The sequence below is a fragment of the Oncorhynchus gorbuscha genome, linkage group LG25 (genome assembly GCF_021184085.1).
Source record: "Oncorhynchus gorbuscha isolate QuinsamMale2020 ecotype Even-year linkage group LG25, OgorEven_v1.0, whole genome shotgun sequence".
NCBI lineage: Eukaryota > Metazoa > Chordata > Actinopteri > Salmoniformes > Salmonidae > Oncorhynchus > Oncorhynchus gorbuscha.
This window is the reverse complement of record NC_060197.1, coordinates 40,766,819-40,792,377: the sequence shown is the minus strand read 5'-3', so window position 1 is coordinate 40,792,377 and position 25,559 is coordinate 40,766,819. Positions and strand designations below refer to the sequence as shown.

Genomic DNA, 25,559 nt, shown 5'->3' with positions numbered 1-25,559 from the left:
GTTAAGACCTTTCAGATGTGCCAAACCTTCCCTTTCAGTAAAATAAGTTGTAGTTGGGGCCTGCCAAGCTGCATTCTCGGGCTCCGGCCAGTTCCCGTTGGTGGAAGCGGTGGGATCAAGCTTCTCCACTATTCAGCAATTTTGTCATGAAGGGGAGGCCCACCGTCGCCAACACAACACACCATCTGCCTCCTCCTCATAGTGATTCATGGTAGCATTTGGACTTGCCCTGTCCACCACTTCTCTAAAGAAAAATGATCTTCCCTTTGTGCAGAACTCAGCCTCAAACTCAGTTTCAAACCATTGTAGCACAGGGATAGGACTGTGTAGCACAGGGATAGGACTGTGTGGCGCAGGGATAGGACTGTGTGGCGCAGGAATAGGAATGTGTAGCACAGGGATAGGACTGTGTGGCGCAGGGATAGGACTGTGTAGCACAGGGATAGGACTGTGTAGCGCAGGGATAGGACTGTGTGGCGCAGGGATAGGACTGTGTGGCGCAGGGATAGGACTGGGTGGCGCAGGGATAGGACTGTGTGGCGCAGGGATAGGACTGTGTAGCACAGGGATAGGACTGTGTAGCACAGGGATAGGACTGTGTGGCGCAGGGATAGGACTGTGTGGCGCAGGGATAGGACTGTGTGGCGCAGGGATAGGACTGTGTGGCGCAGGGATAGGACTGTGTGGCGCAGGGATAGGACTGTGTGGCGCAGGGATAGGACTGTGTAGCACAGGGATAGGACTGTGTAGCACAGGGATAGGACTGTGTAGCACAGGGATAGGACTGTGTGGCGCAGGGATAGGACTGTGTGGCGCAGGGATAGGACTGTGTGGCGCGGGGTTTCTCTGGAGACGCTGCGTTTTTATGGGCTGGTCAGATACAAGACCAGGGGAGTGTTGACATGCAGATGTATGATGCCACAAATCTCTGTCGGCCCAGTGGAGAGAAAGACAGAAAAGCTCTCTTTACTTTTTCATATTTAACAGGACACTTCTGGGATGCTATTTGATGTGCAACGCCCAAAGCAATCTGTATTTTTATGCAGGGCTGTCTATTGCAAACAGGGGCACACATGTGGTTGTGCCAGTCCCGGGCGACACTAGCAGAGGCATGCTCTCATTTACTACCCAACTCTGTTTTACATGAAATAGTAGATCTTGTAGAAGTGGGGCTCTTCAGAGGAATGCTTCACCAATGCAATCTGAAATGCACAACCAAATACTTTCCCCCCTGTTTATAGCCTTCTAGAATCTGATCCTGGTGGAACTCTTGATCCCAGCACTCAGAGTTCAGAGGTCGCTCACCAGCTCCCCGTAGTATTAAGTTGTTCCGTCTTCCGATTGATCTTTTCATGTTGAATTGAGAGTTAAGGACATTGACTAGAGACCAACTACCTGTTCTACCTAGACATCTCATTCCTTCTCTCCTGTGCCAGTCCTCCACCTTCTCCACTACTCTTCTCTTTCATCCTTCCATCAACACCTAAACTTGTCAGTAAACCACTTTCTTCACTTCCCTCACCAGGGCATGGCCAATTAAAACTTGAAAAAACATAATTGGCAAAAAGTCCAAATGTTCAGCATAGCAGATGAAGTCAGCGTTGGTGTTTCATTACGCCTCTGGCTGGTGAGAGTCAGATAGGTCTCGGTCTTACTCGGCGTCTCATTAGAGCTGTGTGGATAGAGAGGGACAGCTTTGCAGAGGCTGACAGTCTGTGGCCACGGTCACTAGCTGATTCACAGTAGGGCAGCACGCGGCCAGGCAAGGGGCGGAGGGATATGCTCGCTTGCTGCATCGCAGGATGTCACACAAGAGCCTTCCCGGTTTCACATACTTCAATGACTTTGAGTAAAAGTTCAGATTATCTCTGCTTTCCAATTCCCCATCTGTGGGGATAGACTTTCCCAGCAGATTGTGGCTTCCATTAATAATTGTCTGAATAATTTCCAGTCCCTCATATATACTGTATATGTACTGTATATATATATATATATATAACAATTCAAGCCTATATTATTTTCCCCTAACCCTACCACCCTAATTGGAGTAAAGTAATGGACAATAACACTTAAGCTTCTACTTCCAGTTTATACTTTACATTCTATATACATTTTACAAACAGAATATTTTTCAATAGTTGTTTTCTGTTTGTTTTTAGTCCTTTAGTCCATCCTTCAGCTCTACTCAACCCCTCCCATCTATCTCTGAACACCATCCAGTCCCATCCTTCAGCTCTACTCAACCCCTCCCATCTTTCTCTGAACACCATCCAGTCCCATCCTTCAGCTCTACTCAACCCCTGCCATCTATCTCTTACCACCAGCCAGTCCCATTCCTTCAGCTCTACTCAACCCCTCCCATCTCTCTCTGAACACCATCCAGTCTCATCCGTCAGCTCCACTCAAACCCTCCCATCTATCGCTGAATCCCATCCAGTCCCATTCTTCAGCTCCACTCAACCGCTCCCATCTATCTCTGAACACCATCCAGTGTCATTCTTCAGCTCCACTCAACCGCTCCCATCTATCTCTGAACACCATCCAGTCCCATCCTTCAGCTCCACTCAACCCCTCCCATCTATCTCTGAACACCATCCAGTCCCATCCTTCAGCTCTACTCAACCCCTCCAATCTCTCTCTGAACACCATCCAGTCTCATCCTTCAGCTCCACTCAAACCCTCCCATCTATCGCTGAACACCATCCAGTCCCATCCTTCAGGTCTACTCAACCCCTCCCATCTATCTCTGAACACCATCCAGTCCCATCCTTCAGCTCTACTCAACCCCTCCCATCTATCTCTTACCACCATCCAGTCCCATTCCTTCAGCTCTACTCAACCCCTCCCATCTTTCTCTGAACACCATCCAGTCCCATCCTTCAGCTCTACTCAACCCCTGCCATCTATCTCTTACCACCATCCAGTCCCATTCCTTCAGCTCTACTCAACCCCTCCCATCTATCTCTGAACACCATCCAGTCCCATTCTTCAGCTCTACTCAACCCCTCCCATCTATCTCTGAACACCATCCAGTCCCATCCTTCAGCTCCACTTAACCCCACCCGTCTATCTCTGAACACCATCCAGTCCCATCCTTCAGCTCCACTCAACCCCTCCCATCTGTCTCTGAACACCATCCAGTCCCATCCTTCAGCTCTACTCAACCCCTCCCATCTATCTCTGAACACCATCCAGTCCCACTATTCAGCTCTACTCAACCCCTCCCATCTATCTCTGAACACCATCCAGTGTCATTCTTCAGCTCCACTCAACCGCTCCCATCTATCTCTGAACACCATCCAGTCCCATCCTTCAGCTCCACTCAACCCCTCCCATCTATCTCTGAACACCATCTAGTCCCATCCTTCAGCTCTACTCAACCCCTCCCATCTATCTCTGAACACCATCTAGTCCCACCCTTCAGCTCTACTCAACCCCTCCCATCTCTCTCTGAACACCATCCAGTCTCATCCTTCAGCTCCACTCAAACCCTCCCATCTATCGCTGAACACCATCCAGTCCCATTCCTCAGCTCCACTCAACCGCTCCCATCTATCTCTGAACACCATCCAGTCCCATTCTTCAGCTACACTCAACCCCTCCCATCTATCTCTGAACACCATCCAGTCCCATCCTTCAGCTCCTCTCAACCCCTCTATCTCTGAACACCATCCAGTCCCACCCTTCAGCTCTACTCAACCCCTCCCATCTCTCTCTGAACACCATCCAGTCTCATCCTTCAGCTCCACTCAAACCCTCCCATCTATCGCTGAACACCATCCAGTCTCATCCTTCAGCTCCACTCAAACCCTCCCATCTATCGCTGAACACCATCCAGTCTCATCCTTCAGCTCCACTCAAACCCTCCCATCTATCGCTGAACACCATCCAGTCCCATTCTTCAGCTACACTCAACCCCTCCCATCTATCTCTGAACACCATCCAGTCCCATCCTTCAGCTCCACTCAACCGCTCCCATCTATCTCTGAACACCATCCAGTCCCATTCTTCAGCTACACTCAACCCCTCCCATCTATCTCTGAACACCATCCAGTCCCATCATTCAGCTCCATTCAACCCCTCCACTCTGTCTCTGAACACCATCCAGTCCCACCCTTCAGCTCTCCTCAACCCCTCCCATCTATCTCTGAACACCATCCAGTGTCATTCTTCAGCTCCACTCAACCGCTCCCATCTATCTCTGAACACCATCCAGTCCCATCCTTCAGCTCCACTCAACCCCTCCCATCTATCTCTGAACACCATCCAGTCCCATCCTTCAGCTCTACTCAACCCCTCCAATCTCTCTCTGAACACCATCCAGTCTCATCCTTCAGCTCCACTCAAACCCTCCCATCTATCGCTGAACACCATCCAGTCCCATCCTTCAGGTCTACTCAACCCCTCCCATCTATCTCTGAACACCGTCCAGTCCCATCCTTCAGCTCTACTCAACCGCTCCCATCTATCTCTTACCACCATCCAGTCCCATTCCTTCAGCTCTACTCAACCCCTCCCATCTTTCTCTGAACACCATCCAGTCCCATCCTTCAGCTCTACTCAACCCCTGCCATCTATCTCTTACCACCATCCAGTCCCATTCCTTCAGCTCTACTCAACCCCTCCCATCTATCTCTGAACACCATCCAGTCCCATTCTTCAGCTCTACTCAACCCCTCCCATCTATCTCTGAACACCATCCAGTCCCATCCTTCAGCTCCACTTAACCCCTCCCGTCTATCTCTGAACACCATCCAGTCCCATCCTTCAGCTCCACTCAACCCCTCCCATCTGTCTCAGAACACCATCCAGTCCCATCCTTCAGCTCTACTCAACCCCTCCCATCTATCTCTGAACACCATCCAGTCCCACTCTTCAGCTCTACTCAACCCCTCCCATCTATCTCTGAACACCATCTAGTGTCATTCTTCAGCTCCACTCAACCGCTCCCATCTATCTCTGAACACCATCCAGTCCCATCCTTCAGCTCCACTCAACCCCTCCCATCTATCTCTGAACACCATCTAGTCCCATCCTTCAGCTCTACTCAACCCCTCCCATCTATCTCTGAACACCATCTAGTCCCACCCTTCAGCTCTACTCAACCCCTCCCATCTCTCTCTGAACACCATCCAGTCTCATCCTTCAGCTCCACTCAAACCCTCCCATCTATCGCTGAACACCATCCAGTCCCATTCCTCAGCTCCACTCAACCGCTCCCATCTATCTCTGAACACCATCCAGTCCCATTCTTCAGCTACACTCAACCCCTCCCATCTATCTCTGAACACCATCCAGTCCCATCCTTCAGCTCCTCTCAACCCCTCTATCTCTGAACACCATCCAGTCCCACCCTTCAGCTCTACTCAACCCCTCCCATCTCTCTCTGAACACCATCCAGTCTCATCCTTCAGCTCCACTCAAACCCTCCCATCTATCGCTGAACACCATCCAGTCCCATTCTTCAGCTACACTCAACCCCTCCCATCTATCTCTGAACACCATCCAGTCCCATCCTTCAGCTCCATTCAACCCCTCCCCTCTGTCTCTGAACACCATCCAGTCCCACCCTTCAGCTCTACTCAACCCCTCCCATCTCTCTCTGAACACCATCCAGTCTCATCCGTCAGCTCCACTCAAACCCTCCCATCTATCGCTGAACACCATCCAGTCCCATTCTTCAGCTCCACTCAACCGCTCCCATCTATCTCTGAACACCATCCAGTCCCATTCTTCAGCTACACTCAACCCCTCCCATCTATCTCTGAACACCATCCAGTCCCATCCTTCAGCTCCACTCAACCCCTCCCATCTATCTCTGAACACCATCCAGTCCCATCCTTCAGCTCTACTCAACCCCTCCCATCTATCTCTGAACACCATCCAATGTCATTCTTCAGCTCCACTCAACCGCTCCCATCTATCTCTGAACACCATCCAGTCCCATCCTTCAGCTCCATTCAACCCCTCCCCTCTGTCTCTGAACACCATCCAGTCCCACCCTTCAGCTTCACTCAAACCCTCCCATCTATCGCTGAACACCATCCAGTCCCATTCTTCAGCTCCACTCAACCGCTCCCATCTATCTCTGAACACCATCCAGTCCCATTCTTCAGCTACACTCAACCCCTCCCATCTATCTCTGAACACCATCCAGTCCCATCATTCAGCTCCATTCAACCCCTCCACTCTGTCTCTGAACACCATCCAGTCCCATCCTTCAGCTCCATTCAACCCCTCCCCTCTGTCTCTGAACACCATCCAGTCCCACCCTTCAGCTTCACTCAAACCCTCCCATCTATCTCTGAACACCATCCAGTCCCATCATTCAGCTCCATTCAACCCCTCCACTCTGTCTCTGAACACCATCCAGTCCCACCCTTCAGCTCTCCTCAACCCCTCCCATCTATCTCTGAACACCATCCAGTGTCATTCTTCAGCTCCACTCAACCGCTCCCATCTATCTCTGAACACCATCCAGTCCCATCCTTCAGCTCCACTCAACCCCTCCCATCTATCTCTGAACACCATCCAGTCCCATCCTTCAGCTCTACTCAACCCCTCCAATCTCTCTCTGAACACCATCCAGTCTCATCCTTCAGCTCCACTCAAACCCTCCCATCTATCGCTGAACACCATCCAGTCCCATCCTTCAGGTCTACTCAACCCCTCCCATCTATCTCTGAACACCATCCAGTCCCATCCTTCAGCTCTACTCAACCGCTCCCATCTATCTCTTACCACCATCCAGTCCCATTCCTTCAGCTCTACTCAACCCCTCCCATCTTTCTCTGAACACCATCCAGTCCCATCCTTCAGCTCTACTCAACCCCTGCCATCTATCTCTTACCACCATCCAGTCCCATTCCTTCAGCTCTACTCAACCCCTCCCATCTATCTCTGAACACCATCCAGTCCCATTCTTCAGCTCTACTCAACCCCTCCCATCTATCTCTGAACACCATCCAGTCCCATCCTTCAGCTCCACTTAACCCCTCCCGTCTATCTCTGAACACCATCCAGTCCCATCCTTCAGCTCCACTCAACCCCTCCCATCTGTCTCTGAACACCATCCAGTCCCATCCTTCAGCTCTACTCAACCCCTCCCATCTATCTCTGAACACCATCCAGTCCCACTCTTCAGCTCTACTCAACCCCTCCCATCTATCTCTGAACACCATCCAGTGTCATTCTTCAGCTCCACTCAACCGCTCCCATCTATCTCTGAACACCATCCAGTCCCATCCTTCAGCTCCACTCAACCCCTCCCATCTATCTCTGAACACCATCTAGTCCCATCCTTCAGCTCTACTCAACCCCTCCCATCTATCTCTGAACACCATCTAGTCCCACCCTTCAGCTCTACTCAACCCCTCCCATCTCTCTCTGAACACCATCCAGTCCATCCTTCAGCTCCACTCAAACCCTCCCATCTATCTGAACACCATCCAGTCCCATTCCTCAGCTCCACTCAACCGCTCCCATCTATCTCTGAGTCCCATTCTTCAGCTACACTCAACCCCTCCCATCTATCTCTGAACACCATCCAGTCCCATCCTTCAGCTCCTCTCAACCCCTCTATCTCTGAACACCATCCAGTCCCATCTCTACTCAACCCCTCCCATCTCTCTCTGAACACCATCCAGTCTCATCCTTCAGCTCCACTCAAACCCTCCCATCTATCGCTGAACACCATCCAGTCCCATTCTTCAGCTACACTCAACCCCTCCCATCTATCTCTGAACACCATCCAGTCCCATCCTTCAGCTCCATTCAACCCCTCCCCTCTGTCTCTGAACACCATCCAGTCCCACCCTTCAGCTCTACTCAACCCCTCCCATCTCTCTCTGAACACCATCCAGTCTCATCCGTCAGCTCCACTCAAACCCTCCCATCTATCGCTGAACACCATCCAGTCCCATTCTTCAGCTCCACTCAACCGCTCCCATCTATCTCTGAACACCATCCAGTCCCATTCTTCAGCTACACTCAACCCCTCCCATCTATCTCTGAACACCATTCAGAACACCATCCAGTCCCATCATTCCCATCAATTCTTCAGCTCCACCCCGCTCCCATCTATCTCTGAACACCATCCAGTCCCATCCTTCAGTCCATTCAACCCCTCCCCTCTGTCTCTGAACACCATCCAGTCCCACCCTTTCACTCAACACCATCCAGTCCCATTCTTCAGCCACTTCCGCTCCCATCTATCTCTGAACACCATCCAGTCCCATTCTTCAGCTACACTCAACCCCTCCCATCTATCTCTGAACACCATCCAGTCCCATCATTCAGCTCCATTCAACCCCTCCACTCTGTCTCTGAACACCATCCAGTCCCATCCTTCAGTTCCATTCAACCCCTCCTCTGTCTCTGAACACCATCCAGTCCCATCATTCAGCTCCATTCAACCCCTCCCATCTATCTCTGAACACCATCCAGTCCCATCCTTCAGCTCTACTCAACCCCTCCCATCTATCTCTGAACAACATCCAGTCCCATCCTTCAGCTCCACTCAACCCCTCCCATCTATCTCTGAACACCATCCAGTCCCATTCTTCAGCTCCACTCAACCGCTCCCATCTTTCTCTGAACACCATCCAGTTTTGATTTATTTTTGCCATATTTTTTTCAACTGTGCTGTGATGTTTCACAAAAGTTCTGAATCTTGCTATTGTCATAGTTTCTACAGATTGTAAATTAAAGATAAACATTTTTGCTAAGTGTAGCCTAGTGGTTAGAGCGTTGGACTAGTAACCGGAAGGTTGCGAGTTCAAACCCCCGAGCTGACAAGGTACAAGTCTGTCGTTCTGCCCCTGAACAGGCAGTTAACCCACTGTTCCCAGGCCGTCATTGAAAATAAGAATGTGTTCTTAACTGACTTGCCTGGTTAAATAAAGGTAAAATAAATAAAAATTATATTGTTGATCAATTGACTATGACTTTTCAAGTCACCCATCAGTGCTATTTGCAGAGTTAGCTCCAGGTAAATGTTGCAATTCTTCATCCATTCCTGAATCTGCGACCAAAAACAAGCTACATATGGGCAGTACCAAAACTAATGATCTAATGATTCTGTCTCTTTGCAGTAAAATCTGCAAATCTGGGATGGTTGTATCCCCCAAATATATTACATTGTATTGGTTCCAAGGATTTTGTATAATAATTTAAATTGAAAAACTTTAAGTTTTGAATTTGGCGTTGTTTTGTGTATCAGTTTATAAACCATGGAATCAGTACATCGATAATCTCTTCCCAACTATTTTGCAATCTATATGGCACAGCTGTCAATTATTTTGGTCCTTAAATGAAACTGTTATAATTTTTATTGATCACAATTTTCTTTAACCAATTTTGGTCTTTAATGCAGGGCTTTGGGGGGTTGTTGACGTTTCCGTTCCACTGGCCTCAAAGTGTCTTTGGAACCCCAAGCTACCGCAGGGATGGAACTTTGAGCTGGAGTAGCTTTGAGCCAAAGTGTCTTTGGAACCCCAAGCTACCGCAGGGATGGAACTTTGAGCTGGAGTAGCTTTGAGCCAAAGTGTCTTTGGAACCCCAAGCTACCGCAGGGATGGAACTTTGAGCTGGAGTAGCTTTGAGCCAAAGTGTCTTTGGAACCCCAAGCTACCGCAGGGATGGAACTTTGAGCTGGAGTAGCTTTGAGCCAAAGTGTCTTTGGAACCCCAAGCTACCGCAGGGATGGAACTTTGAGCTGGAGTAGCTTTGAGCCAAAGTGTCTTTGGAACCCCAAGCTACCGCAGGGATGGAACTTTGAGCTGGAGTAGCTTTGAGCCAAAGTGTCTTTGGAACCCCAGGCTACCACAGGGATGGAACTTTGAGCTGGAGTAGCTTTGAGCCAAAGTGTCTTTGGAACCCCAAGCTACCGCAGGGATGGAACTTTGAGCTGGAGTAGCTTTGAGCCAAAGTGCCTTTGGAACCCCAAGCTACCGCAGGGATGGAACTTTGAGCTGGAGTAGCTTTGAGCCAAAGTGTCTTTGGAACCCCAAGCTACCGCAGGGATGGAACTTTGAGCTGGAGTAGCTTTGAGCCAAAGTGTCTTTGGAACCCCAAGCTACCGCAGGGATGGAACTTTGAGCTGGAGTAGCTTTGAGCCAAAGTGTCTTTGGAACCCCAAGCTACCGCAGGGATGGAACTTTGAGCTGGAGTAGCTTTGAGCCAAAGTGCCTTTGGAACCCCAAGCTACCGCAGGGATGGAACTTTGAGCTGGAGTAGCTTTGAGCCAAAGTGTCTTTGGAACCCCAAGCTACCGCAGGGATGGAACTTTGAGCTGGAGTAGCTTTGAGCCAAAGTGCCTTTGGAACCCCAAGCTACCGCAGGGATGGAACTTTGAGCTGGAGTAGCTTTGAGCCAAAGTGTCTTTGGAACCCCAAGCTACCGCAGGGATGGAACTTTGAGCTGGAGTAGCTTTGAGCCAAAGTGTCTTGAGAGTCTGTAGAGTGCCTTAGATAGAACTTGCCTCGCTGTTGTGGAATGGGGATTGGAGCTACTCTCGAAGTACACTCAGTGGTCGGTCCGAGATGTGGAGCTTGGACCGACCAACTCTGGGTTATGTGTATAATGTAACTCTCTCTTGAGTCCCAGTGTGGGCTTTAAAGAGTAGCTCAGCCTCCATAAAATAGGCCTATTGTCCTCTTGGAATAAAAATCCCTATAGCTTCATTGCTCTGCCCTGGCACAAGGGGGCAGCACTAAAGTTTGTTGAGGGCCTAAGGCTTTGGCCAGACTGATCCGTAGAGAACAAACACCAAATTAGAACCGATGAATCTTTTCTAATTGGTTAAAGTATGTGTCAGGCTGTCAAAGGTTCAACTCATCTGAAAATGGATGGAAATTGTATGGATATGAACGAGTCATCTCAAACCAAATTGAATTTAGTCACATGCTTCGTAAAGAACAGATGTAGACTAGCAGTGAAATGCTTTCTGACAGGCCCTTCCCAACAATGCAGAGAAAATAGAGAAATAATTGAAAAGGAAAACATGTAATAATGAAAGTAATAATAAATACACAACGAGTGTCTGAATACAAGGGGTTCCAGTACTGAGTCTATGAGTAATGATAACTGGGCTATATACAAGGGGTTCCAGTACTGAGTCTATGAGTAATGATAACTGGGCTATATACAAGGGGTTCCAGTACTGAGTCTATGAGTAATGATAACTGGGCTATATACAAGGGGTTCCAGTACTGAGTCTATGAGTAATGATAACTGGGCTATATACAAGGGGTTCCAGTACTGAGTCTATGAGTAATGATAACTGGGCTATATACAAGGGGTTCCAGTACTGAGTCTATGAGTAATGATAACTGGGCTATATACAAGGGGTTCCAGTACTGAGTCTATGAGTAATGATAACTGGGCTATATACAAGGGGTTCCAGTACTGAGTCTATGAGTAATGATAACTGGGCTGAGGGGTTCCAGTACTGAGTCTATGAGTAATGATAACTGGGCTGAGGGGTTCCAGTACTGAGTCTATGAGTAATGATAACTGGGCTGAGGGGTTCCAGTACTGAGTCTATGAGTAATGATAACTGGGCTGAGGGGTTCCAGTACTGAGTCTATGAGTAATGATAACTGGGCTGAGGGGTTCCAGTACTGAGTCTATGAGTAATGATAACTGGGCTGAGGGGTTCCAGTACTGAGTCTATGAGTAATGATAACTGGGCTGAAGGGGTTCCAGTACTGAGTCTATGAGTAATGATAACTGGGCTGAGGGGTTCCAGTACTGAGTCTATGAGTAATGATAACTGGGCTGAGGGGTTCCAGTACTGAGTCTATGAGTAATGATAACTGGGCTGAGGGGTTCCAGTACTGAGTCTATGAGTAATGATAACTGGGCTGAGGGGTTCCAGTACTGAGTCTATGAGTAATGATAACTGGGCTATATACAAGGGGTTCCAGTACTGAGTCTATGAGTAATGATAACTGGGCTATATACAAGGGGTTCCAGTACTGAGTCTATGAGTAATGATAACTGGGCTGATACAAGGGGTTCCAGTACTGAGTCTATGAGTAATGATAACTGGGCTATATACAAGGGGTTCCAGTACTGAGTCTATGAGTAATGATAACTGGGCTGAGGGGTTCCAGTACTGAGTCTATGAGTAATGATAACTGGGCTGAGGGGTTCCAGTACTGAGTCTATGAGTAATGATAACTGGGCTGAGGGGTTCCAGTACTGAGTCTATGAGTAATGATAACTGGGCTGAGGGGTTCCAGTACTGAGTCTATGAGTAATGATAACTGGGCTATATACAAGGGGTTCCAGTACTGAGTCTATGAGTAATGATAACTGGGCTGAGGGGTTCCAGTACTGAGTCTATGAGTAATGATAACTGGGCTGAGGGGTTCCAGTACTGAGTCTATGAGTAATGATAACTGGGCTATATACAAGGGGTTCCAGTACTGAGTCTATGAGTAATGATAACTGGGCTATATACAAGGGGTTCCAGTACTGAGTCTATGAGTAATGATAACTGGGCTATATACAAGGGGTTCCAGTACTGAGTCTATGAGTAATGATAACTGGGCTATATACAAGGGGTTCCAGTACTGAGTCTATGAGTAATGATAACTGGGCTGAGGGGTTCCAGTACTGAGTCTATGAGTAATGATAACTGGGCTATATACAAGGGGTTCCAGTACTGAGTCTATGAGTAATGATAACTGGGCTGAGGGGTTCCAGTACTGAGTCTATGAGTAATGATAACTGGGCTATATACAAGGGGTTCCAGTACTGAGTCTATGAGTAATGATAACTGGGCTATATACAAGGGGTTCCAGTACTGAGTCTATGAGTAATGATAACTGGGCTATATACAAGGGGTTCCAGTACTGAGTCTATGAGTAATGATAACTGGGCTATATACAAGGGGTTCCAGTACTGAGTCTATGAGTAATGATAACTGGGCTATATACAAGGGGTTCCAGTACTGAGTCTATGAGTAATGATAACTGGGCTATATACAAGGGGTTCCAGTACTGAGTCTATGAGTAATGATAACTGGGCTATATACAAGGGGTTCCAGTACTGAGTCTATGAGTAATGATAACTGGGCTATATACAAGGGGTTCCAGTACTGAGTCTATGAGTAATGATAACTGGGCTATATACAAGGGGTTCCAGTACTGAGTCTATGAGTAATGATAACTGGGCTGAGGGGTTCCAGTACTGAGTCTATGAGTAATGATAACATGGCTGAATACAAGGGGTTCCAGTACTGAGTCTATGTGCAGGGGTACGAGGTAATTGAGGAAGATATGCACATATAACTAGGAATAAAATGACAGACAATAAACAGTAGCAGCAACATACACAGAGTGTACAAAACATTAGGAACACCTGCTCTTTACATGTCTGTCCCGGTGAATCCATGCGAAAGCTAGAGAAATATGGATGTCACTTGTTAAATCCACTTCAATCAGTGTAGATGAAGGGGAGGAGACGGGTTAAAGAAGGATTTTTAAGCCTTGAGACATGGATTGTGTATGTGTGCCATTCAGAGGGAGAATGGCAAAATAAAATATTTAAGTGCCTTTGAATGGGGTATGGTATTAGGTGCCAGACGTACCGGTTTGTGTCCAGAATTGCAACGCTGCTGGGTTTATCACGCTCAACAGTTTCCTGTGTGTATCAAGAATGCTCCACCACCCAAAGAACATCCAGCCAACTTGAAAAAATCTATCAAATTTCAATCAAATTTATTCATAAATCCCTTTTTACACAAAGTGCTGTACAGAAACCCAGTCTAAAATCCCAAACAACAAGCGATGTATAAGCATGGTGGCTAGGAAAAACTCCCTAGAAAGGTCGGAACCTAGGCCGGAACCTAGGCCGGAACCATTCCGAACAGGTCTCTTTATTTATGCATATCAGGCCCGGGTGAGAAAGCCCCAGGTTCATTTCGGGAATGGATCCAACTTCTTGGACCCGTGACGACCTAAACTCTGCACGGTGGTTCATACACTGAAGTCTCGACAGAGCTGCCATCTTCAACACAGCCTTCTGTAGACCTCTGCTCCTGGCCAGGGCCCTACGCCAATCAGCTATACCTAGCCCCAGGGCAGTAAGGCCCAGTGTGTTCTTCCCTGGATCCTGCTCCTGGCCAGGGCCCTGGGCCAATCAGCTACTACCAGCCCCTGGGCAGTAAGGCCAAGTGTGTTCTTCCCTGGATCCTAACAGCTCACTCCACCGACCTGCCAATAACACCTCCAAAGGGCTAAGTGCTCGCTCTCTGAACCTCCGGCATCCCTCGCCATGGCAACGCACACCCAGCAGGCCGCACTGCTGTCAAAACCGGAGAGTTCTCTGAAAATATGAAAAACCAATGAAGGAGTGGGACACACACACACACACACACACACACACACACACACACACACACACACACACACACACACACACACACACACACACACACACACACACACACACACACACACACACACACACACACACACACACACACACACACACACGTGTGCATGAATGTTTTTGTATGATGGTGTTAGGAATTTTATGAATAATGACCAAACAATATCTACATTTAAATAGAACTATAACTAATTAAACTCTACCCTGTTTTATTATATCAGATTAATAATGTTAGTTCATAAGGAATATATTATGTAGCATGAACAAGGAGTAATTAAACATAATAAACACCATTCCAACTAGGTTGGGGAGGAATGTATTGTGTGTTTTAAATAAGCAAAGAAGGTCATTAACCTATGTTTGAACCAACTCAACTATAACTCTGGGGCGTTTAGATAAGACAGGGAGAGCCTCCCTAGGTTTTCCGTTATCTGGAACTGTCTGCTAAATAGTGATAGATAATGGTGAGACTTCAGAAATTAATCTTGATATAGTGTGTGTCAGGAGTGTGCGCTAGTGGGTTGGAATAAACTTTTGAACCTGCTTTGTCTTGGTCGAGAGGAGGAGATTCATTCTATAACCAATGACGTCATATTTTATATATAAACTGTTGTACGTGGTTCTATGGCAGCGCGCTCCGAGAATAAATACTATTATCTAATTTTGATAAGACTGGTCTCTGTCTATTTTATGCAAATAAGGGTCTTACAATTTTTCAGAAACAGACAGAGTGATTTTAAACAAATTGATTAATGAACACATATAGGAATGATAAAATTCCATTAACAGATGGGCAAGATGCTCTGGTTCTATGAATGATATAGGTCTCTGTTAAGTTGTAATATCAAAGGCAGATTTTCTTCCCCACAAAACCTAATGGTCAGCACTTGTACTTGAATAAAACTCTAAAGGGGTTTAATATTTGCAGCTCCTCCTGAAGTGATATTCAGCGTTTAACAGGACACATCATCTGGCGTGAGGACCACTCTCAAAACATTTCCTTCTCAAATTAAAATGTAAAACAAGACTCTCTGTGTTCCCTCAAACGGTTCATCATCAGCATTACAGCCACAGCCCAGGGAAAGAAGTTTTCAAAATACATTTTTTGAATAATTTTGAATCAAACCAAATACTGCTATTGCCATAGTTACCATGCTCTATCTGTGAACATGTTTCACTTTATAGTGTACTGTTGAGACTCACCCTTCATCCTCCTCTCTCCTCTTCGTCTTCCTCAGGTCATTCTCATCCTGACCAAGTATTACCACGTCGACTCCAGCAAGGTCCTGGAGAGCTCCCTCTGGAGGTAAGATCAAAAGGCTGTTTTATAGTAACCGTTCAGGTTATATCGGCGCCACAGCCAAGTCCACCTATCAGGACAGGGACTCACTGTGAGGTTAAAGTGGCAATATGTCACTTTTTTGGCGACCAGACCAAATTCACATAGAAATGTGAGTCATAGATCTGTCATTCTCGCTGAAATCAAGTCTAAGAAGCGGTATATCTATGTGCATATCTATTTCTATTCTTCCTGTTCTTACGTTTTGTTTATGCGTCTTTTACTTTCAGTTTTGTACACCAGCTTTAAACAGCTGAAAAAAAATATAATTTTGGTTTTGGAAAATATATTTCACAGCTGTTTAGATGGTACAATGATTCTCTACACTGTACTAGATTATTTTGTCACATAAACTGCAATTAAGCAAACTATTAGAGTTTTAGCAACCTGCAAATGGCGGAACAATTTCTGCATAGTGCACCTTTAAAGGGTGGTGGGTCGGTTTATCTCATTGCTGTGCTTCTCAGAAGACACACTGGCACTGAGTACGGACAGAACAGTTTGGAAGACCGACAAAACATCAGCTGGGGTCTGGGAAAGAGAGAAAGTGGGTCGGTGGCATGGGACGAGAGCCGGCATCTGTTTGGACAGATAGCTAATCAGTGTGGCACAGGGCAGGACAGTGGGCACCGTCTGGTGCCAGGGAGACAGGGTCACGACTCGGCCTGATGGGCAGACCAGAGCAGCTTCTACTTAGTAGAACTGGCCAGTCAGCAGTGACACTGTTCTCCGTTTCAGAGACTCAGAAGCTCAGAACCAATCACTCTAACATTTTGTTATTCTAAAACATAAGTCCTCAAGTGGCAGGGTCCTGGTTCTAATGATAGAAATAGAAAGCCATCAAACAGTAAATGTGTCTCATGCACAGGAGGTTGATGGCACCTCAATAGGGGAGGACGGGCTGGTGGTAATGGCTGGGATGGAATGGCATCTAATACATGGTTCCCCCTGTGTTTGATGCCATTCCATTTGCTTCGTTCCGGACCTTATTACCAGCTGTCCTCCCCTCCTGTGGTCTCACAATAGTACTTCATTACTCCCCTCTACCTCACTGTGGGTCCTCTGCACTTCAAAACGCTGGCCGCTCATTAGCTGTGACTGCTTGTCTCCCTCTAGCAGTCATATGAATAATGCACATACTATTTCCACCCTGCTCCTGTTGATGTTTTGATTGTTGTAATTCATGAATAATTTGTTAAGGTTCACCATGACGATCTGGTCGGAGAAAAAAAAAGAAGTTGAAAGAACCTAAACAAACTGTAATTTAAATCACAAATCTGGCACATTGTTAGCCTCCCTTCATTATTGTCTGTGAACGGTGAAGAGAATTAGCATGTTTTTGTCAGGAGCCAAAATGGCCGCCGTGGTGTTGTTGTGCTGTTATTGTGTGTGTGGGCGTCGGATTCCTGTCAGCTCCAGAATGGCTGTGCAGTTGCACCGCCACCTCCACTGTCCTTGAGCCTACACTTTGATGTCCTCAAGCATGGGATCAAACGGTGGAGAAGATGGGGGAGATTAATGGACTCGGCACCTCACTGTCAGGTGGTGTAGATCAAGACGCCAGGCGATGTGAGGCACCGCTCTGGAGGAGCGTTAGCTGAGAAGACGGGAGAGAGGAACTTCTGTGAGGCTTCTGGGTCAGTGGGTTTCAGACGCCTGTCATCCGACGTGGCTTGCCTTTGGAGTCCTTTGGACTGGCTTGAAAGTCGGTGATGATTTCTTAGTGTGGGCTACATCAACCACTGCAAGGTGAAATGAGACAGATCTGCCTGTACTTCTGTCTGTCTGTTTACCCCTCTTTTACTTTCTCAGTTTTGCTTGTCAATTCTCTTAAATTTGAGAGAGGTTCTGGTTAAGATGAAAAATCTCTGTGAGGAACCCAGGCATGTGGTCCCCAAACTGTCTCTGTACCTTCCAATGACTCAGCTGAAAGCTAAAGTAACATCAACAGTGGTGATCCCAGCAATCCTGACCCCAGTCTTCCCCGGATGCTTGAAGAGGAGCGGTCCCATATTTTTCCAATCAGGATTAAGCCAGAGCGGATAATGGGTTTGTGGTGTGAGACAATCCTATGTGAACTGGGCTCCGGAGAGACGGAGTGGGAGGGATCCAAGCTGCTCCAACTGGCTATCTTTCACATGACTAAATTCTCAAAGATCTCTCACAGAATATCATCATCTTCATTTTTATTTCATTCTAAGAGAATATCAAAGGTGACTGATCTGATACAGATCTCGCTTAGGCACAGCCGGGGACGACTAAATATTGATCATTTAAAGTGCTGGTCAATTATACGCTTTAGAATAGTGTATGTGCTTTTGCCCCTGCTGACACAACTCTCTGTGTAAAACCTGTCTGGTTATGGTCATGTTCAGATACGACAGAGTTAAGGATATTTGTATTTTTATTTTACCAGGCAAGTCAGTTAAGAACACATTCTTATTTTCAATGACGGCCTGGGAACAGTGGGTTAACTGCCTGTTCAGAGGCAGAACGACAGATTTGTACCTTGTCAGCTCGGGGGTTTGAACTAGCAACCTTGCGGTTACTAGTCCAACGCTCTAACCACTAGGCTACGCTGCCTAGAGATAAACCAACCGCTTCAAAGTGGCTGATGGGATTGATATATATATATATTTTTTAAGACCTCAGTTTCTCCCTTGTCTCTCCCAGTGTTCTTTCTTCTTTGTGTTCTGTGGAGTTTGGGCTACCTCCATAACTCTGGCATCAGCCATGGGAGTTTAATGCTGCGTCTCTGGCTCCAATAACCGGGGCTTTGAATCTGTTATGGCTGTCCCAGGATCCTCAGCTGGATCTCGAGGAAGAGACCTAAACATTCCCTTTTCTCACGAGAACGGCTCTCTTTGTGATGCAAAACGGCATGGTTGCTATGAAATTGAGGCAACCGAGGATGTTTATATAAAATAAAAAAAAGGTTTATATCGAAAAGACACAGTTTGCGTTTGAATAAAATAATGGGTTTCCTTGTAAGGAACATTTAACAATAGCTCCATACGAGACCAGACACCCAGCAAGGGGAGCGTTATAGCTTGTCAATTACAGCTATACTGAGATTGTAATGTGGACAACAGGCCTGCTATTTCCCTCACACTCACACATCTCTCTGTCACTCACACACCTCTCTCTCACTCACACACCTCTCTGTCACTCACAGGCTCTCTCTCACTCACAGGCTCTCTCTCACTCACACACCTCTCTCTCACTCACAGGCTCTCTCTCACTCACAGGCTCTCTCTCACTCACAAATCTCTCACTCACTCACACACCTCTCTGTCACTCACACACCTCTCTCTCACTCACACCTCTCTCTCACTCACACACCTCTCTCTCACTCACAGGCTCTCTCTCACTCACACACCTCTCTCTCACTCACACACCTCTCTCTCACTCACACACCTCTCTCTCACTCACACACCTCTCTCTCACTCACACACCTCTCTCTCACTCACACACCTCTCTGTCACTCACAGACTCTCTCTCACTCACAGACTCTCTCTCACTCACACACCTCTCTGTCACTCACACACCTCTCTCTCACACACCCCTCTCTCACTCACAGGCTCTCTCTCACTCACACATCTCTCTATCACTCACACATCTCTCTCTCACTCACACACCTCTCTCACTCACACACCTCTCTGTCACTCACACACCTCTCTCTCACTCACAGGCTCTCTCTCACTCACACACCTCTCTATCACTCACACATCTCTCTGTCACTCACACACCTCTCTCTCACACACCTCTCTCTCACTCACACACCTCTCTCTCACTCACAGGCTCTCTCTCACTCACACACCTCTCTATCACTCACACATCTCTCTCTCACTCACACACCTCTCTCTCACTCACACACCTCTCTGTCACTCACACACCTCTCTCTCACTCACAGGCTCTCTCCCCTCTCTGTATTGATTCTTTCAGAGATAAGAGAAAGAGGAAAAAGAGCGATAGAGAGACAAAGAGGAAAAGACAGTGATGGAGAGAGGAAGAGGGGAAGAGGGGAGGGGAGGGAGAGAGGAAGAGGGGAGGGTAGGGAGAGAGGAAGAGGGGAAGAGAGGGAGGGTAGGGAGAGAGGAAGAGGGGAGGGTAGGGAGAGAGGAAGAGGGGAAGAGAGGGAGGGTAGGGAGAGAGGAAGAGGGGAAGAGAGGGAGGGTAGGGAGCGAGGAAGAGGGGAGGGTAGGGAGAGAGGAAGAGGGGAGGGTAGGGAGAGAGGAAGAGGGGAAGAGAGGGAGGGTAGGGAGAGAGGAAGAGGGGAAGAGAGGGAGGGTAGGGAGAGAGGAAGAGGGGAGGGTAGGGAGAGAGGAAGAGGGGAAGAGAGGGAGAGAAGAAGTGTGCTTGAGGAGAAACGTATGTGATAAATGTCTGACCTGTGTCCCCTACTATTTTGCCTCAGGGGACCTTGGGGCTAATCCCTCTCTCTCAATTCAATTCAAGGGGCTTTATTGGCTAGGGAAACATATGTTTACATTGCCAAAGCAAGGCAAATAGAAGTGAAAATAAACAATACAAACATGAACAGTAAACATTACACTCACAAAAGTTTAAAATGAATATTAACACTTCAACTGGCATATTATGGCTATACATAGTCTTGTAACGACTTGCAAATAATTAAAGTACAAAAGGGAAAATAAATAAACATCCATACTGGTTGACCTTTTCTTGTGACAACAGGTCACAAATCTTGCTGCTGTGATGAAACACTGTGCATTTCACCCAATAGATACGGGAGTTTATCAAAATATAATTATTTTTGGAGTTCTTTGTGGATCTGTGTAATCTGAGGGAAATATGTGTCTTTAATATGGTCATACATTGGGCAGGCGGTTAGGAAGTGCAGCTCAGTTTCCACCTCATTTTGTGGGCAGTGAGCACATAGCCTGTCTTCTCTTGAGAGTCATGTCTGCCTACGGCAGCCTTTCTCAATAGCAAGGATATGCTCCCTGAGTCTGTACATAGTCAAAGATTTCCTTAATTTTGGGTCACAGTGGTCAGGTATTCTGGCCCTCTGTTAAGGGCCAAAGAGCATTCTAGATTGGTCTGTTTTTTGGTTAGTTCTTTCCAATCTGTCTGTCTGTCTGTCTGTCTGTCTGTCTGTCTGTCTGTCTGTCTGTCTGTCTGTCTGTCTGTCTGTCTGTCTGTCTGTCTGTCTGTCTGTCTGTCTGTCTGTCTGTCTGTCTGTCTGTCTGTCTGTCTGTCTGTCTGTCTGTCTGTCTGTCTGTCTGTCTGTCTGTCTGTCTGTCTGTCTGTCAGAGACAGAGGACAAACACCACACACCCTCACCATGTGTGTGCACGAGTCTATGTGCATTTGGACAAGGCTTTGCGTGTGGTTGTGCCTACAGCGTGTGCAGAATGTGTGTTCACACAATCCCTGTTGTGTGTAAGCTGGGAGCATTCACCTCACCGTGAACCTTCACTCACATTTTTTTGGGGAGTTGTTTTCCCACCTCCTTCCCCTCAGTTTCCCCCCAAAAACCCCTGCTGTGCTTTTAGTTTCTGCCACAGATTCTTACTCCTCTGAAAGTCTTCTCAGGCTGATAAGGCAAGAATACGTCTTTTTATCAAGAGATCTCTCTTTACAATCTATACTCTATACAATCTATACTCTATACAATCTATACTCTATACAATCTATACTCTATACAATCTATACTCTATACAATTATCATGTCTTGTCCCTGTGCTCCCCATGCTATTCGTTTCCCTCTGCTGGTCTTATTTGGTTCTCTATACAATCTATACGCTATACAATCTATACTCTATACAATCTATACTCTATACAATCTATACTCTATACAATCTATACTCTATACAATCTATACTCTATACAATCTATACTCTATACAATCTATACTCTATACAATCTATACTCTATACAATCTATACTCTATACAATCTATACTCTCCTGCAGCTGTTTGGACACATGTGTCCAAAATGGCTCCCCATTCCTTCTTTAACTCACCACTCTGGTCTAAAGTAGTGAACTATGTAGGGAATAGGGTTCTATAGGGCTCTGGTCTAAAGTAGTGAACTATGTAGGGAACAGGGTTCTATAGGGCTCTGGTCTAAAGTAGTGAACTATGTAGGGAACAGGGTTCTATAGGGCTCTGGTCTAAAGTAGTGAACTATGTAGGGAACAGGGTTCTATAGGACTCTGGTCTAAAGTAGTGAACTATGTAGGGAACAGGGTTCTATAGGGCTCTGGTCTAAAGTAGTGAACTATGTAGGGAATAGGGTTCTATAGGGCTCTGGTCTAAAGTAGTGAACTATGTAGGGAACAGGGTTCTATAGGGCTCTGGTCTAAAGTAGGGAACTATGTAGGGAACAGGGTCCTATAGGGCTCTGGTCTAAAGTAGTGAACTATGTAGGGAACAGGGTTCTATAGGGCTCTGGTCTAAAGTAGTGAACTATGTAGGGAACAGGGTTCTATAGGGCTCTGGTCTAAAGTAGTGAACTATGTAGGGAACAGGGTTCTATAGGGCTCTGGTCTAAAGTAGTGAACTATGTAGGGAACAGGGTTCTATAGGGCTCTGGTCTAAAGTAGTGAACTATGTAGGGAATAGGGTTCTATAGGGCTCTGGTCTAAAGTAGTGAACTATGTAGGGAACAGGGTTCTATAGGGCTCTGGTCTAAAGTAGTGAACTATGTAGGGAACAGGGTTCTATAGGGCTCTGGTCTAAAGTAGTGAACTATGTAGGGAACAGGGTTCTATAGGGCTCTGGTCTAAAGTAGGGAACTATGTAGGGAACAGGGTTCTATAGGGCTCTGGTCTAAAGTAGGGAACTATGTAGGGAACAGGGTTCTATAGGGCTCTGGTCTAAAGTAGTGAACTATGTAGGGAATAGGGTTCTATAGGGCTCTGGTCTAAAGTAGGGAACTATGTAGGGAACAGGGTTCTATAGGGCTCTGGTCTAAAGTAGGGAACTATGTAGGGAACAGGGTTCTATAGGGCTCTGGTCTAAAGTAGGGAACTATGTAGGGAACAGGGTTCTATAGGGCTCTGGTCTAAAGTAGTGAACTATGTAGGGAACAGGGTTCTATAGGGCTCTGGTCTAAAGTAGGGAACTATGTAGGGAACAGGGTTCTATAGGGCTCTGGTCTAAAGTAGTGAACTATTTAGGGAACAGGGTTCTATAGGGCTCTGGTCTAAAGTAGTGAACTATGTAGGGAACAGGGTTCTATAGGGCTCTGGTCTAAAGTAGTGAACTATGTAGGGAACAGGGTTCTATAGGGCTCTGGTCTAAAGTAGTGAACTATGTAGGGAACAGGGTTCTATAGGGCTCTGGTCTAAAGTAGGGAACTATGTAGGGAACAGGGTTCTATAGGGCTCTGGTCTAAAGTAGTGAACTATGTAGGGAACAGGGTTCTATAGGGCTCTGGTCTAAAGTAGTGAACTATGTAGGGTTCTATAGGGCTCTGGTCTAAAGTAGTGAACTATGTAGGGAATAGGGTTCTATAGGGCTCTGGTCTAAAGTAGTGAACTATGTAGGGTTCTATAGGGCTCTGGTCTAAAGTAGTGAACTATGTAGGGAACAGGGTTCTCTAGGGCCCTGGTCTAAAGTAGTGAACTATGTAGGGAACAGGGTTCTATAGGGCCCTGATCTAAAGTAGTGAACTATGTAGGGAACAGGGTTCTCTAGGGCCCTGGTCTAAAGTAGGGAACTATGTAGGGAACAGGGTTCTATAGGGCTCTGGTCTAAAGTAGTGAACTATGTAGGGTTCTATAGGGCTCTGGTCTAAAGTAGTGAACTATGTAGGGAATAGGGTTCTATAGGGCCCTGGTCTAAAGTAGTGAACTATGTAGGGAACAGGGTTCTATAGGGCCCTGATCTAAAGTAGTGAACTATGTAGGGAACAGGGTTCTCTAGGGCCCTGGTCTAAAGTAGTGAACTATGTAGGGAACAGGTTTCTATAGGGCTCTGGTCTAAAGTAGTGAACTATGTAGGGAACAGGGTTCTATAGGGCTCTGGTATAAAGTAGTGAACTATGTAGGGTTCTATAGGGCTCTGGTCTAAAGTAGTGAACTATGTAGGGAACAGGGTTCTATAGGGCCCTGATCTAAAGTAGTGAACTATGTAGGGAATAGGGTTCTCTAGGGCCCTGGTCTAAAGTAGTGAACTATGTAGGGAATAGGGTTCTATAGGGCTCTGGTCTAAAGTAGTGAACTATGTAGGGAACAGGGTTCTATAGGGCTCTGGACTAAAGTAGTGAACTATGTAGGGAACAGGGTTCTATAGGGCTCTGGACTAAAGTAGTGAACTATGTAGGGAACAGGGTTCTATAGGGCTCTGGTCTAAAGTAGTGAACTATGTAGGGAATAGGGTTCTCTAGGGCCCTGGTCTAAAGTAGTGAACTATGTAGGGAACAGGGTTCTATAGGGCTCTGGTCTAAAGTAGTGAACTATGTAGGGAACAGGGTTCTATAGGGCTCTGGTCTAAAGTAGTGAACTATGTAGGGAATAGGGTTCTATAGGGCTCTGGTATAAATTAGTGAACTATGTAGGGTTCTATAGGGCTCTGGTCTAAAGTAGTGAACTATGTAGGGAATAGGGTTCTATAGGGCTCTGGTCTAAAGTAGTGAACTATGTAGGGTTCTATAGGGCTCTGGTCTAAAGTAGTGAACTATGTAGGGAACAGGGTTCTCTAGGGCCCTGGTCTAAAGTAGTGAACTATGTAGGGAACAGGGTTCTATAGGGCCCTGATCTAAAGTAGTGAACTATGTAGGGAACAGGGTTCTCTAGGGCCCTGGTCTAAAGTAGGGAACTATGTAGGGAACAGGGTTCTATAGGGCTCTGGTCTAAAGTAGTGAACTATGTAGGGTTCTATAGTGCTCTGGTCTAAAGTAGTGAACTATGTAGGGTTCTATAGGGCTCTGGTCTAAAGTAGTGAACTATGTAGGGAATAGGGTTCTATAGGGCTCTGGTATAAAGTAGTGAACTATGTAGGGTTCTATAGGGCTCTGGTCTAAAGTAGTGAACTATGTAGGGAACAGGGTTCTATAGGGCCCTGATCTAAAGTAGTGAACTATGTAGGGAACAGGGTTCTCTAGGGCCCTGGTCTAAAGTAGTGAACTATGTAGGGAACAGGGTTCTATAGGGCTCTGGTCTAAAGTAGTGAACTATGTAGGGTTCTATAGGGCTCTGGTCTAAAGTAGTGAACTATGTAGGGTTCTATAGGGCTCTGGTCTAAAGTAGTGAACTATGTAGGGAATAGGGTTCTATAGGGCTCTGGTATAAAGTAGTGAACTATGTAGGGTTCTATAGGGCTCTGGTCTAAAGTAGTGAACTATGTAGGGAATAGGGTTCTATAGGGCCCTGGTCTAAAGTAGTGAACTATGTAGGGAACAGGGTTCTATAGGGCCCTGATCTAAAGTAGTGAACTATGTAGGGAACAGGGTTCTCTAGGGCCCTGGTCTAAAGTAGTGAACTATGTAGGGAACAGGTTTCTATAGGGCTCTGGTCTAAAGTAGTGAACTATGTAGGGAACAGGGTTCTATAGGGCTCTGGTATAAAGTAGTGAACTATGTAGGGTTCTATAGGGCTCTGGTCTAAAGTAGTGAACTATGTAGGGAACAGGGTTCTATAGGGCCCTGATCTAAAGTAGTGAACTATGTAGGGAATAGGGTTCTCTAGGGCCCTGGTCTAAAGTAGTGAACTATGTAGGGAATAGGGTTCTATAGGGCTCTGGTCTAAAGTAGTGAACTATGTAGGGAACAGGGTTCTATAGGGCTCTGGACTAAAGTAGTGAACTATGTAGGGAACAGGGTTCTATAGGGCTCTGGTCTAAAGTAGTGA

The 25,559-nt window shown here is 46.6% G+C and overlaps 1 protein-coding gene across 1 annotated transcript in view; it reads left to right on the top strand.

The window, feature by feature from the left end:
- sorcs2 (sortilin-related VPS10 domain containing receptor 2) overlaps positions 1-25,559 on the top strand; it is a 606,252-nt gene that overhangs the window by 125,180 nt on the left and 455,513 nt on the right. Inside the window, exon 2 of the mRNA XM_046329541.1 lies at positions 15,639-15,706. Within this exon, the coding sequence (XP_046185497.1) occupies positions 15,639-15,706 (68 nt within the window). The remainder of the gene's footprint in view (positions 1-15,638; positions 15,707-25,559) is intronic.